The following is a 16,043-nucleotide window of genomic DNA, read 5'->3' on the forward strand; positions in this document are numbered from 1 at the left end:
TCATTTATGTCAATATTTTTGGGGGGGGGGGGGGGTTTGAAGTTGGAGCAGGGAAACAGGAATTGGGAAGTGTTTATCAATAAATAAAGAGAGTCATGGTTGCTGAAATTGCTTCATTCATTCCCCCAAATCTTTCAACTCGCCAAAGGGAATGAAGGGAAAATGATACTCTTCAAGAATAATGACAGTCATTACAGCTCACTAGAGGTTGGTGTTTACTGGCCTGTCTTCAGCATCTTTAGGGACTGGGCTAATTGATTCTATAGCATGACTTTAAACTCCCAATCAGACAAGTGACCCAAGCCCAAGCCCTGGACATGACCAGCATATTGAACTGACAACAGCAAATGGCTGCATAATCCTATCTGACCAGGCCATTGCAGACTGGCACTCACCCATTCCCCCTCCTCTTGGATGGCTTTTGTTTTGCCAGACGCCTGGTCAATCTCTTCTTGAAGAGCCTGCCTCCTTGACTGGTGCAGAGAAAGAAAAACATGGTCATTGAGTGCGAGGAAGGCAGCTAGCAAGGCACAGCTCTGTTGGAAACTTTTGGAAGTCAAGAAACAGCTTCCTAAGATCTACAGAGATACTAACAGGAACACCTCTGCAAGAGAGAGTCCCAAAAGTGGCAGGCTAAAACCTGGAACCTCAATCAGTGGCTCAGACCAAATGGAAACTCCTTCCTGGGCACACAGAAGACTGGGCGACTTGAAAGGCGCTGAACAGACTGCGCTCTGGCACCACGCGGTGCAGAGCAAACCTTAAGAAACTGGGCTTTCTGTATTTATTTCTGTATATATTTCAGATTTCAATATTAATGTCAAAAATACGTAATATGATTTTACATAGGATTTGTGCTACACACTCAATAAACATGCGAGTGTGGAGAAGAGCAAACCACAGACCACCTACTGCAATGCAATCGGAGTCCTGCCACATGCACAATGGAGGACCTTCTCACAGTGACAGCACAGGCACTCCAAGTGGCCAGCTTCTGGTCAAAAGAAATTGAGCATAATACCAAGTATTTAACTTTGTGGTTTTTCTATACATTATAACTGTATTCTCAATTTGCTTCTGACACAATTCATAAATAAACTAGTATAAAGGAGGGGGAGTGGGACCACAGTGTGTAGCTATTTTCCTGGAGGTTCTTGCAGGTGATGTCACTGCTGTGGATCGCAGGATGCTTCTCTGCCACACATCCTGCTTTCCATCAGACAGGAAAGGGCTGCGTTGGTGGGGCTTCCAGAAAAGGTGGGTTTGGAGGAGGGTTGGATTGGAATTATCCCAGTGCAATACGTTTCCCAGTCCAGGATCTTAGCTGTAACTTATTTCTGCTTCCTGAGCGCTCAATGGGCTGTAAATCTTACTGGAAGGCCAGACAAACCTTCTCAGCAAGGACTACGTCACCAAGTTGTTCTAAGAATAAATAGAGAAGAAACATCCCTTCTTATCCTTTTTTGAGCTCACTGAAAGCATAGAGGGGCCAAAAATAAAGAGATAAATAAACTCAGTTGCTGTGAGTTTTCTAGGCTGCGTGGCCATGTTCCAGAAGCATTCTTTCCTGATGTTTCACAAACATCCATGGCAGGCACCTTCAGAGGCTGTGAGGTCTGTTGGAAACTAGGCAAGTTGGATTCAAATATTTGTGGACTAATGTCCTGGGTAGCTACCACTATTAAAAAAAACTCTAAAATCAGGACAGTAAATTTAAGAGCAATGCTAAAAAAACAGGGGCATTCCAGACAAGAAACAATCAGGGCCAGTTAACACCTCTCAAACAAGTGATTCCCCCAGGCAGGAAGCAGCCAAGCTTTGAAGCTGCAAGGCCATTTGATGCTTATCAAGCTGACCAACGACAACATTCAGACTTGCCTCAGGGAGACAAGAGTTCTTTCTCCCACCCTGAACATTATTCTAATATATAAACCCCACTTGCCTAGTTTCTAACTGCCCTCACAAGCTCTGAGGATGCCTGCCATAGATGTGGGCAAAACATCAGGAGAGAATGCTTCTGAAACACGGCCATACAGACCAGAAAACTCACAGCAACCCAGTGATTCCAGCCATGAAAGCCTTCGACAACAGCTGTAGATAAACAAACACTGCATCCAAACTGGCCACGGTAATAAAATTTCAATGCAGGAAAAGTAATGCAGTACCTTGTCGATATTGATTTCATCGCAGTTTCCTTTCTTGAATGCCACAACTTTGATTTCATCTTCCCTCACCTACAGAAAAACACACAATTTGAATTTCACAGGGACCGACTCATGTTTAAACAGCAAGTAGAAAAAAGTCATAAAAATGCAAGGTGAAAAGAAAAGTCTGAAGATATACAGGAGGTTTGAACCCGGTCATTACTGGACCTTGGCTTGTTTTTTAAAAAATGGCTGGCCAACTGAAGACTGTTGTGAATGAGCTTTGTCGGTGTTTAGCCTATGGGGCCTGTCCTCGCTTCCCCTATTTCTTTGGGCATGAGAAACAAGACAAAAAGGCACCTGTTTTGAACAGATCTTTGTTAGAAGCAGAAGCAGAGGGTGTTTGAGGACCGGGACATCCATAGGGAGACTAAGGTGCATTTTTATAAAGCCACTGTCCTCCCAACCCTGCAAAACGACTGTCTACAGACGTCACACATAACTCCTGGAATAATTCCATCAGTGCTGCCTCTGAAAAATCTTGCAAATCTCTTGGGAAGACAGGCAGACGAATGTCAGTGTGCTGGAAGAAGCAAAGACCACCAGCATTGAAGCGATGCTCTTCCGCAATCAATTCTTCTTGTCTGGCCACGTTGTCCGAATGCCTGACCACCGTCTCCCAAAGCACTCACTCTACTCCGAACTCAAGAATGGGAAACGTAATGTTGGTGGGCAGGAAAAGAGATTTAAAGATGGGCTTAAAGCCAACCTTAAAAACTGTGGCATAGACATCAAGAACTGGGAAGCCCTGACCCTTGAGCACTCTAATTGGAGGTCAGCTGCGACCAGCAGTGCTGCAGAATTTGAAGAGGCACGAATGGAGGGCGAAAGGGAGAAAAGTGCCAAGAGGAAGGTATGTCAAGCCAACCCTGACTGGGACCGCCTTCCATCTGGAAACCGATGTCCTCACTGCGGGAGAATATGCAGATCAAGAATAGGGCTCCACAGCCACCAACAGACCCACCACCAAGACTCCACATCTTTAAGACAATCATCCTTGAGCTACGAAGGATCGCCTAAGGAAGTGTTAGAAGCCAACTGAGGGAACGTCGGTTGCTGTAAGTTTTTTGGCCATGTTTGAGAAGCATTTTCTCCTGACGTTTCGCCTGCATCTATGGCAAGCATCTTCAGAGGTTGTGAGGATCTATGGCAGGCATCCCCAGAGTTTGTGTAACCCGAGGCTGAGGCTGTTAGGACTGGTGGGAGTTGGGAGTCCAAAATACCTGAAGGGCCAAAGTTTCCCCATGCCTGTTCTATATCCTAGCAACTGCCGTTTATTCACAACTGAAGCTTGTTCTGTTGAGTGTTCGGTGGACGCACAAATACACAAAGTTGGCTACACATACTTCCAAGACATCTGACCCACAGTTTATACCAATGGTGGAGAACTGGGTGTCCACTGGCCAGAACTGAATACCTTTTTAATCCATACTTTTGATCAGATTTTGGGAACATATAGCACTTCAGTTGTTGTCTGACTGCAACTTGGATGAGCCTGGGCTTACACAGCTGATGGAAAAGGATTATGGGAGTTGCCATTTATCAACATCTGGGGAGCCACATGTTCCCTAAACGGTTTAAGATGATTGTCTGGACTGCGATCAGGCAGCTGGTTTATGACTATTTCAGAACTGAAGGGGATATCTTAATTCCCTGACACAAATGGAGAGCAAATGGGTTGACAGCCCAATATCAAAGGGAAAGAGGGAAGGAGGCTCAGCTGTAGAAAGGAAAGAAGACTAACATGACCACGGATACAGACTTAAAGCATGCTGAAACACAGAAATCAGATTTCCAAGAGCAAGCATTCTTTGAGCCAAAAGTATTGAGACTGAGGTGCAGAGGAACAACGGGAAAGGAAAGAGATCCCTTGTGCAATGTAGTGAAGTCATTTCCAAGTCCTGAGGCTAGTAGAGTAAAACTGATGGAGGTCTGTAAGATGTCTGTTCGAAAGAGGTCACCCGCAAAAAGATCTATTGAGGGTGGCGAAAATACCAAGCCAAGCATGAAATGAGCAAGACATGTTGATTTGCAGCACAGAGAATTCAGAAAGAGCAATGGGTTCTGTTCAACGGTGGGAACTAGGGATATGGCTAAGCTGTGTTTGCCTTGGTTTCTTTGCAGAATCACCTGCACCTCATACACTCAAGAGTATTTACTACAGCTTCCAGGCAACCATCTTGAACCAAATCCAGGAGAAGTGCTTCCAGTTCAAGAGTTTACTGTGCAGCCTATTTTGATCCAAGGCATGCTCTCTATCCCTTCCCCTCCACAAACAAACATCACATTAGAAATTATAGTTTTTTCTTCGTGGCCTCTGTGAATGCACACATATGGAGTATCTGCGCCTGCGCAGGCTCCAACGGAAAACTTCCCAGGTTGAAACTTTTAACTTTTGGCGGTAACCCTGCCCAGCCGCCCAGCAGGGCATAAAAGGTGCCCTGCGCACACTCCCGGTAGTTCCTGTTTTTCCGCCGCACAGCTCGCTCGGAAAGTTCCCTGATTATGTCAACCACGCACTTCAAGCATTGCACTCAATGCCCGAGAAAGATTCCTGATTCGGACAAACACTCAAAGTGTGTCCGTTGCCTCGGAGAGGCCCACAACACTTCGACCTGCAAACATTGCCAGGCGCTGACGGCCCAGTCGAGAAAAAATAGGGCAGAGTGCCTCAAGGTTCTTCTCTACGAAGAGTCGCTAGCTCCTCAGGCTTCGACTTCGACAACTTCTGCCTCTTGACCTTCTTCGGTCTCAGCGCCTTCTACTTCGACTACGACCGCATCCCGACGCCCTTCGATCTCAATTCCTTCAACGTTGACTTCGGCGATGCAGGCCTCAAAACCACCGTCTACGACCTCCAGGTTGTCCAAACGGCCTCAAAAACAACCCTGTACTTTAACTACCCAGACGGTATCGGCGAGACGCCCATCTACTTCGAGCTTGGTGGCTTCCGTCCGCTCGATGAGATCAACCACAGCTACGCCGCCATCGACCTTGGCAATGAAGATCGCCTTCAAGAGGTCCCACGAGGAGTCTCGCAGGGCCAAAACTATTCCGCCCGCGATTCCTCAAACACCGGGGAAGTCTTTCCAACAACCCCCAGTCAAGAAGAGGCCTCAACTTCGGTCTTCATCTTCGTCTTCCTCCAAACAGCTGACCCAGATGTCGTCGCCGACCTCCTCGACCCAGTCAACCCCCATCCAGTCGGCTCAAAAACCGAGACTGGTGGTAGGCGTTCCAGACATTCAAATGGAAGAAGAGCCGCCTACCTCACCGGTGCAGTCGGTGCAGACGGTCGTCGAGAACCCTCCTCCGGCAGCGAGACAAGAACTGTTCCCTCCAGCTACACCGGAAAGAGGACGACAGACCACGCAACTGGCACAGGCAGCCCAGGCTTCAGCATTGAAGCAACTGCCTCCACCATCGTCTCCGGTTGGAGTGGCTAGACCACTTCAGATCCCATCGAGACAACCATCGTCCTCTCCTCACCCTTCGGAGGATGACGATCAGGACAAAGACATTCAGGGCTCTATACATTCAGAGTTCACTCCCGGGGGAAATCAGAACAGCACCAACCCTCCTCTCCTTCAGGAGGAGGGTGAAGACATGGCTGTGGAACCAGGCCTTTGGGCAACCAGGCAATTAGACAATGACAACCAAATAAGACAATCAGATGTGTAAGATCGGCAGGATTGTCGAAATGGAACCAAAACAGATCTTTGAGTTAATTGTACACTGATGGGTAGGAGGAAGATCCAGGTTTGTATTGTTTTTACTGATTTTATCATTTTACTGATTTTATTGGATAATGTTGAATTGTGGGAATTTGTACTGTTATACTTTTTGTGATGATTGTTTGTGTAGCAGGCGTCTAAGTGCGCCTTGCAGCTGTAAGCCGCCCTGGGTCCCCTTCGGGGTGAGAAGGGCGGGGTACAAGAACCCCAAATAAATAAATAAATAAAATGATCTCCCTTGCCTTCGGCAGGTCTCCAACCCATGACACCTATGAGGCCGATCTGCCCTCTCCAACTGACAATGTTCGAGCCTTTGCCGACCAAATGGCCAGAATGGCGGAGACCCTGGGTCTGGAAATCAAGCAAACCTCAAAAGCGGTCACTGATCTAGTCTTTAAGAGGGTTCAATCCGAAGCCCCTCTGGCTCCGTTACTCCCATTCCTCCCTTACCTGCTAGAGGTAATTCAGGCGTTCTGGAAGACCCCCACATCAATACCCCCTACCTCAAAGAGAATCGAGGCATGGTATCGCACTGATGACGAAGGTTTGGAGTGGCTCAAGCATCATCCTGACCCGAACTCGGTCGTGGTTAAGGCAGCCCAATCCGGAAGGCAGTCGAACACCCCTTCAGATCGGGAAGGGAAGCGTTTCGACCCCGTGGGGAGGAAACTCTACTCCGGAGCCTTATTCCTTACTAGAATGGCAAACTATGGAGCATGCATGGGTGCCTATCAACAAATCATATGGGAAAAGGCCCAACCCTTTATTGCAAAGCTCTTGGAGGAAGACCGGCAATCATGTCGGCCCTCTCCCAGGAGGCCACTTCCCTGGCCCACCATCAGATGAAGATGGCAAAACACACTGGCAACACCGCAGCGAAAATGATTGCCCATTCGACAACACTCCTGGCTTCGATCATCGGGCCTTTCTACATCCTCCCGTCAGGTCATCGAAGATCTACCATTCGATGCTTTGGGACTCTTTAATGCCGGGACCGACGACAAGCTTAAGTCTAACCAAGACTATAAACTTCTGGCCACCAAGTGTGGTTTTGACAATCCATCACAGGCCCAGAGAACACGCTAGAGCAATTACTGCCAGCAACGTTTTGACAACTACCCTTATCGTCAACAGTCGATGAGACATACTCAACGTCCTGGGTCAACTGCCCAGGCTCAACCTCAACAGCAACAGCGCCGGCCCCAGCAAAACCAGAGGTCTCGATCTCAACAGCCTCCGGCCAACGGCAACTCCAGACATCGAGTTTGACGCCTTTCTCGACGATACCGTTTCCATCTCCGTTACTTCTGTCGACTCCACCTCAACCCTCTGTATTCCTCCCCACCCCAGAGGACTTACGATCTCAGACCGGACGCTTCCCCAATTCGGAGACCGCCTCGCCCAGTTCATACATGCGTGGTGACGCATCACATCAGATGCGTGGATGCTACGAGTTGTCAAAGACGGTTATGCCTTACAGTTCAAAGAACTGCCTCCCACGGGCCATGTCGTCCGGACAGACCCTTCACCACCAATACTGGCAGAAGTCGACACCCTTCTCCAAAAAGGGGCAATCCAAAAATCTCCATCTCATTTGGACAGTCGAGCCTTTTTCTCAAGGTACTTCACAGTACCGAAGCCCGATGGCTCCCTTCGCCCCATCCTCGACCTCAGGGGACTAAACAAGTTTATCCAAGTAACAAAGTTCAGAATGGTTACAGTATCGTCAATAACTCCCATGCTGGATCGAGATGACTTCTTCGCATCGATAGACTTAAGGGACTCCTATTTCCATTTGCCCATCCGAAAGTCCCACAGACGTTTTCTGTCCTTCAAAATAGGACAACAGACTTATTCTTTCACAGTACTTCCATTCGGCCTTGGCACGGCCCCAAGGACATTCACAAAGCGCATGTCGGTAGTTGCGGCATACTTGAGAAGACGAAAAATCCGGGTTTTTCCATACCTAGAAGACTGGCTTCTGGCCTCGACATCGCCAGACCTTCTCCGGTCACAAATCACCTTTACCATCAATCTCCTCGAAAACCTCGGCCTTCAACTCAATGCCGAGAAGTCTCTTCTCACCCCGACAAGATCAATAAAATTTATCGGGGCCAAGTTCGACTCCACATCAGAGACAGTCTCCTTGCCAAAAGTCAGATACTTAGCCTTGCAATGCGAGATCACCCGTTGTAGAGCCTCCACGAGAATAAGAGCACGATATGTCCAAGTCCTCCTGGGCCACATCGCCTCAACAGTAATGGTCACGCCATTAGCCAACTGAAGATGCGCCCTCTCCAGAGGTGGTTTCTCGACAATTTCAACCCCCAACAAGATTCCGACCTCAAGGTTTTGACGATGCCAGTGAAGGTTCGGCAGTCCCTGAGTTGGTGGATGAACCACAGAAACGTTTGTGTCGGACTTCCGTTTCATCCACGACAACCGTCGATCGTCCTCACAACGGACTCATCGACCTTCGCCTGTTTGTGGCCTATGCGCCGGACAAAATAGGATTACCAATATCATCGCAGCGTCTCTCCCGATGGATTGGTTCAGCCATTGAACTGTGTTACGAACTTGCTCGAAAGCCCCCTCCGATCCCGATCCGCCTGAGATCAACAAGGGGCATGGCTGCGACAACTGCTTTCCTTAAACGTGTCCCTATTGACTTGATTTGCAAAGCGGCCATTTGGTCCATTCCCATGACTTTTGTGTCACATTACCGGTTAGACACCCGGTTTCGGAAGGACACTTTCTTCGGCAGATCAGTTCTTGCTGCCTGTTTATGCAACAAGTTATGCTAGTTTTGTCAGGCCTTATGGGTCTTTATCCTTGACCTCAAGAACCTCTCATGTTTGCTATGCCTTTTATTATAGGGCTATACCGATGTTTGGATTATTGTCCTTTTATGATACAGAGTATCCTGATAACGCACTGCTTGACAATGTTCTTGATAACATGTCTGTGTCAATCCTTCAATAGACATATGTTTGGCCCTCAAATTGGTGTCGGTTTGTTCCCACCATCTGGGACCTTAGCTTGTTAGCTCTCCATATGTGTGCATTCAGAGGCCACGAAGAAAAATGGTAGGTTACTCACCTGTAACCATCTTTCTTTGAGTGGTCCTCTGTGAATCCACACAAACCCGCCTGGCCGTCCTCTCTTCAAACCTCCCCCTTTTTCCTCGCTAATGCGGCGTAGGAACTACCGGGAGTGTGCGCGGGTCGCCTTTTATGCCCTGCTGGGCGGGGTTACCGCCAAAACTTAAAAGTTTCAACTTGGGAAGTTTTCCGTTGGAGCCCGCGCAGGCGCAGATACTCCATATGTGTGGATTCACAGAGGACCACTCGAAGAAAGATGGTTACAGGTGAGTAACCTACCATTCTCCCTCTGCCTTTCACACACACTGGACTACGGCACTTAATATTCTACTAGGGAATATCTGTAGGGTTTAATTAACCCCTTGCTTCAGGATCATTGAACAAGGAAGTGGAACTCCCTTTGGATGTTAGCCCTGCAAAATCTTGTCTGCAAGTCATACATCTTTCTGTGGCTTTCCTTTGCTTTGAGTGCAATGATGTCAAATCTTAAAGTTCAAACAAATTTTCATGGCAGAGTATGGAAGCCCAGACCAAAGGAAGGATTCAAAGTAGACGCAGGAAAACCTTTAGAGAATGGGATGGGGCTGCCTTCCGTTGCAAGTCTTCTATGAATTGAATGATGAGTCTGTATTTATTTATCGTGTCACAAGCAAACTGAGGGTACAGTTGTAATGTATTTAAAAACACAATTTAAAAACTTCACATTATAGGAAATTTCTTTTGACCAGTAGCTGGCCACTTGGAGTGCCTCTGGTGTTGCTACATATAAGGAAGTCCTCCATTGTGCATGTGGCAGGGCTCAGACTGCATTGTAATCGGTGGTCTGTGGTTTGATCTTCTCCACACTCACATGTTGTGGACTCCACTTTGTGGCCCCATTTCTTAAGGTTGCCTCTGCATCTCGTGATGCCAGAGCGCAGTCTATTCAGTGCCTTCCAGGTTGCCCAGTCTTCTGTGTGCCCAGGAGGGAGTCTCTCATTCAGCATCAGCCATGACCTGAGGTTCTGGGTTTTAGCCTGCCACTTTTGTACTTTTGATTGCTGAAGTGTTCTTGCAAGTATCTTTGTAGATCTTAGAAAACTATTTCTTGATTTAAGGCGCTGGCATGCTGGCTGATATCCAAACAGGGGACGGGCTGGAGATGTCACTGCCTTGGTCCTTTTTTACAGGCTACTTCCCGACAGATATCAGTTGGTGCAATATCGGCTAAACAGTAAAATTTCTCGAGTGGTGTTGGGCACAGACATCCTGTGATAATGTGGCATGTCTCATTAAGAGCCACATCCACTGTTTTAATGTATGTTTTAACTGGGCATGCAGCAGCAGCATAGGAAAGCACAAGGGCAGATGTCTTCACTGTCTGGTTGGGATCCCCAAGTTGTGCCAGTCAGCTTTTGTATGATGTTATTTCTAGCACCCACTTTTTGCTTGATATTCAAGCAGTGCTTCTTGTAAGTCAGAACACGATCCAGGGTAACTCCCAAGTATTTTGGTGTGCTGCAATCCTCCAGTGGGATTCCTTCCCCGGTAATCCTCAGAGCTTGAGATGCTTGTCTGTTCTTAAGGTGAAAAGGACAAGTCTGTGTTTTAGATGGATTAGGAATCAGCTGGTTTTCCCTGTTGATGGATCTGTGAAAAGCACTTTGACCGGTGCCAAGCTCCACTGGTGCTTGCAGGAGCTGGCTGGGTTCTGATCTTGGGACATAGCTTGGTAACACAGAGCAGGATCTTCACACATGATCCAAGAACTTGATGTGGTTTATTTATATCAATTGTGTCAGCACGATTGGTCATCCCAAAGGCAAAAAGTCCTGTTGTAGAGGATCCCTTGATAATAAATCTTAAAGACCTTACACAGCATGGTCCAGGCTCTCACCCAGCAGTTGCTTATAACACTGTTTGCTCCTTTTTAGCACCTTCACTGCTCAAGTCCGTAAATGCAATTGACTGTATCTCTCAAGCTTTATCTTGCTCTGGCACACATGTAAGCAGCTACCGACATCCAAATCACATTCAACAGACAAAGGCAATTTCATTTGAACATTTATCCCGGCAATAAAACTACTCTGTCCTCTGAAGGGTCAAAAGGAAAACACAAAAGAGACTCCCCAAGGTATCACTTTTGAAATGAGCATCCTATGATAAACAATAGACATGTATACAAGTGCTCTATGCTTGTGAAACAGACTACACTTTTTCCCTGCCACCAGCTACACGACAGCAACATCCATACTACTGAAGATGAAATATGTGGTGAGCAAGTACAATTGAAATAATGCGAGCATCAGTCATCAACTTCTGATTTTTCAGATGTTTTCAACTCCAACTCCTTAGAAGCCTTAGCCAGTATGGCCAATTGTGAGAGATTATGAAAATTCTCCAGTAACACACAGAAGTTCAAAAGTTGAAAACCACTGGATTAGAGCAGTCACTCCCAAACTGGCACTATTCACATCTGTTAGGTCACACAGCCCATTAATCCCAATCCCCATGGACATTCTGAATGTAGATGATGGCAGTTAGAGTCTAACACCTGGCAAAGCTGGCAAATGGCTAAATTTGAGTGCCAATTTAGGATTATGAAAGTCCCAGGTTCAAATCTCCACTGACCCCAAGAGTCAAGTGACCTCAGGCCATTCATGTTTTTCATCCTAATCTAATGCATTTCGAAAAGCTTACCTTATACAAACACACATTTTCAAATCTTTGAAAAAATCTCAGACCAAGCTGAGGATTTATTATTCAAAAGTTGATCCAGGACTGATGAAAACCATATTCTTATCACATTTCAGCTGAACAGCCTGCCTCAGGGAAGCGTACTTGCTCCATCAATGTTTAACGTTTATACAAATGACCAGCCATTGCCAGAAGGGACAGAGTTTCATGTATTCTGACGATTGTGCCATCACCGCTCAAGAAGAGCTTTGAAATGGTTGAAGAGATGCTCTTCGAAGCATTAGGTGCTCTTGTTGCCTATTACAGGGGAAACCAGCTGATTCCTAATCCATATAAAATGCAGATGTGCACTTTTCATCTTAAGAACAGACAAGCATCTCGAGCTCTGAGGATTACCTGGGAAAGAACCCCATTGAAGCATTGCAGCACACCAAAATACCTGGGAGTCGCTCTGGACCATGCTCTGACTTACAAGAAGCACTGCTTGACTATCAAGCAAAAAGTGGGTGCTAGAAATAACAACATACAAACGCTGACTGGAATTACCAGGGGATCACAACCAGACACAGTGAAGACATCTGCCCTTGCGCTTTGCTACTCTGCTGCTGAGTACGCATGCCCAGTGTGGAATATATCTCACCACGTCAAAACAGTGGATGTGGCTCTTAATGAGGCATGTCACATCATCACAGGATGTCTATGCCCAACACCACTGTTTAGCCAGTATCGCAACACCTGACATCTGTCGGGAAATAGCAGCCTGTAATGAAAGGACCAAGGCAGGGACATCTCTGGCCCATCTTCTGTTTGGTTATCAGCCAGCACGCCAATGTTTTAAATCAAGAAACAACTTAAGATCTACAGATACTCACAGGAACACCTCAGCAAGCAAGAGTCCAAATGTGGCAGGCTAAAACCCAGATCCTCAATTCATGGCTGTTGTGATTATAAAATAAGGGAAAAGAATAAAAAAGCCGGCACCATTTGTAGTTCATCATTTTACTCCTACAATGGCCAAGCAGATGCACTAGAAGCCCAAAAGCACCCTTTACTCTCCTTCCCTTTTCTCATAGAAACTGTTGGTAGAGTTATGCTCCCTCTGATAGATTAGGTAGCATATTGCCATCATGGCTGACAGCCACAGCTTCCATGAATTTACCTCATTGCCTTTCAAAGTCATTGACATTTGTACCAGAACTAATAAAAGCAATATGTAAAACTGAACTCTGTGAAAGGAAAACACAGGGATAGATTCAGAATAAGTTATAGCCAAATCCTAATTAATAGTATGAGCTAGTCGAAAACTAACTTAAGTTCCATAGAGCTCAATGGGATTAGGTAATGCATGACTAAACTAGATCCGAACTACAATAAACACATGCAAACTAAGATTATACCTTTGTTTCTTTTTTCAACTTTCTTTTCTTCAAACTGGGCTCTTCTTCACAATTGTCAGCATTGCATCTGTCCATATTTTTTCTCTTCTTTATGTGCTGCTTCCCACCATTCTCACATCTGGCACTGTTACCAGTTACTGTGAACTCATTAATGTCTTCGCATTTTTTTATTTTCTTTTTGTGTTCCTTCACTACCAATGCATCTTCTTCCAAAAGGGCTGTACGATTGTTTGCAACTTTTGTATGGATTTTCTTCTTCTTAGTTACTCTGCCAACTCCTTCAGTGTCTAGGATTAATTTCATTTTCTTTTCCTGAAAAACTTGGGGTTTTCTCAGTTTGGGTTTTAGAAGATTCTTATTAGAAACATCACAGTTGTTTTCTTGGTTCTTGGCCGATATTGCAAAGAAAGAAACTTTCTCCTTTTGAGATTTCTTTTTCTTCTGCTTCTTCCTAATCACTCTAGTTTCTTCTTCTGATACTTGGGCCGCAGAATCTTGGTGTCCTTTACAACCCAAAACTCTCCTCTTGCAGTCATTTCCCCCCTGTAACTGGTAGACAGGGTTGGCATTTTTTTTATCTGGAATACTATCCTTGCTGCCTTCATTATCCAAAGTTAGAAGTTTTCTTTTTTTGGCTTTATTCTTGACAAGAGTCTGTCTCTTTTTTCTGCCATGTGATGCTGCATCCTGGGAAACAGCTTTTCCATTTCGGATGGTTTGTTTCTGAGACTCAACTACATGGTCTTCACCTTGTAACATCAAGGAGCAAGTGGCTTTGTGCTTCTTCTTCTTCTTCTTCTTCTTCTTCTTCTTTTCAATGCATTCAGCACTCTCTCCATGGCTGCCGGGATTCTTCTTTTTGCTAAATTGTCTAAGAGCCTCACAAATGCCATCACCTTCACAAGGAAGTCTTCGCTTGACTTTCTTCTTGTGTATCTTGGATATTTTCCTATGTTTCATTACAACTTCTGAATCCGAGCTGCTTTCTATTATGATGGGAAGGTTTGCACATGCCTTGTTCTTTATATCGGAGTCACTTTTTTTCTTTTTCTTCTCCTTTGTACCTTCTTGATATGAATATTTTCTTTTTAGGAAATTCTTCTTTTTCTTCACCTTAGCCTTTTTTGGTAAATCGGAATAGCCATCACAGTCATTTTCGTCATCGTCTATGATGATAACTTGGGTATCTACAGAAACTTTACATTTCTTCTTTTTCTGCACAGTTTCATCAGCTGTGTACTTTTCCACCTTTTTAATGGCCATTTTAAGGACAAGGCACACTCTACCAAGGGGAAAATGAGAAGCATTTCATTCCAGAGTGTTCAACAGAGTAGGCCAAAAACAAAAGAGAACTACAAATCCAATGTACCAAATAGTAATTTGCCAATTTGTACAGAACATCATTCACCTACAACTGAATTAATTCTACAGTGTATATACAGTCTGAACAGTTGAGAGAGTCTGTTTGCCTAAGACAGGGGTCCTCAAACTAAGGCCTGGGGGCTGGATGCGACCCTCCAAGGTCATTTACCCGGCCCTTGCACAGGGTCAACCTAAGTCTGAAACAACTTGAAAACACACAACAACCCTATCTCATCAGCCAAAAGCAGGTCCACACTTCCCATTGAAATACTAATAACTTTATATTTGTTAAAATTGTTCTTCATTTTAATTGCTGTATTGTTTAAAGTGCTTTTTTGCACTACAAATAAGATATGTGCAGTGTGCATGAATTCATTCATGTTTTTGTCAAATTATAATCTGGCCCTCCAACAGTTTGAAAGACTGTGACCTGGCCCTCTGTTTAAAAAGTTTGAGGACCCCTCACCTAAGAGATCAGCTTAAGAAATGGAATGGTGGTACAGTAGCAGATTTTAACACATAGTTTTCCAAACATTTCATGTTGGTCACACTTTTTTAGACATGCATCAGTTTGCAATGCAGTAATTCAGTTTTACTAGCAAACTAGATGTTAAACCAACCCCTTAGGAGAAACACATAGGGACACTGTGGCTGCCTCCAAAAGAACAAACAAGCACTGAGGGAGCTTGGAGAACAGAAAAAAAGAAGTGATTTTAAAAAAAATATTTGTAAAGCTAAGCTAAGAAACTGCTTGAAAGAAAAAAAATCTCCTTCATTGTTCAACTTGGAAGGGGTAGATTGGGGTGGATCATTTAGCACCTAATAGATAATAATGTAGACACAATCTGATTAGACTTTTAGGGACTCATCTGACTTGCCAGAAGTCATGTGCTTTTAGAGAAATGGAAGTTAACTAGAAATTTAACACCACACATGAGCAAAACTTCACCGAATCACATAGTAAAAAAAACCCACCTGGTTTCTGCGAATTCAAGTGTTTTATAGGAGATTGAAACTTACTTTGAGAAAAGGTACAAAACCCACCCATCGTATGTTCGAGGTGGACAGTTTCACTTTTACCTGCGTGAGCGGGGACTGTTCACCTGTCTGGCCAGGCAAAATAAATCTGGTTGTTTTCACTTATCAAATCTGTTTGCTCTCTTCTTCCGCCTCTCGGATCCTGTGTGTTCATGAATCCCCTACAGCACAATGGGAATTATAGTTCAGCAACACTGAAGGTACATACTCTCCATGTGTCTTCAATTCATACCCTACTACACACTAGATTCGCCCATTTATCCTTGGATTCAAAATACTTCCAAGTTACAGACAGTCCAGAGTTACGAACATCCAACTTACAAACATCCAAATTTTGGAGATCCTTCACCCTGGACAGATTCAATGTCTTGCCATCAACATGACTGCTGGGTAGATTTACAGGTATCCCCTACCATAAGCGTGTATAATATGCCCTTGAGGTATGGAATGAGTGGAAACTACCAGCCATGTCACTTTTATAAGGATATTCAATCTGTTGTCATTACTTCCATTGTACTAAAGATCTCTGGA

At 45.1% G+C, this 16,043-nt stretch overlaps 1 protein-coding gene across 4 annotated transcripts in view; it reads right to left on the reverse strand.

Moving 5' to 3' along the window:
• The window catches only part of KNOP1 (lysine rich nucleolar protein 1), a 268,616-nt gene that overhangs the window by 1,635 nt on the left and 250,938 nt on the right, over nt 1–16,043 (reverse strand). For 2 of the 4 annotated variants that reach the window (XM_067461042.1, XM_060786297.2), the window contains exons 2-5: nt 15,555–15,673; nt 13,113–14,394; nt 2,166–2,234; nt 396–473 (exon numbers count right to left, since the gene is read on the reverse strand). In XM_067461042.1, the coding sequence (XP_067317143.1) occupies nt 396–473; nt 2,166–2,234; nt 13,113–14,375 (1,410 nt within the window). In that variant the 5' untranslated portion in view covers nt 14,376–14,394; nt 15,555–15,673. Of the gene's footprint in view, nt 1–395; nt 474–2,165; nt 2,235–13,112; nt 14,395–15,554; nt 16,039–16,043 lie in introns of all 4 variants that reach the window. The other 2 variants (XM_060786298.2, XM_067461043.1) reach the window with 2 other exon arrangements.

Source organism: Anolis sagrei, chromosome X (genome assembly GCF_037176765.1).
Source record: "Anolis sagrei isolate rAnoSag1 chromosome X, rAnoSag1.mat, whole genome shotgun sequence".
In the NCBI taxonomy this organism is placed as follows: Eukaryota; Metazoa; Chordata; class Lepidosauria; order Squamata; family Dactyloidae; genus Anolis; species Anolis sagrei.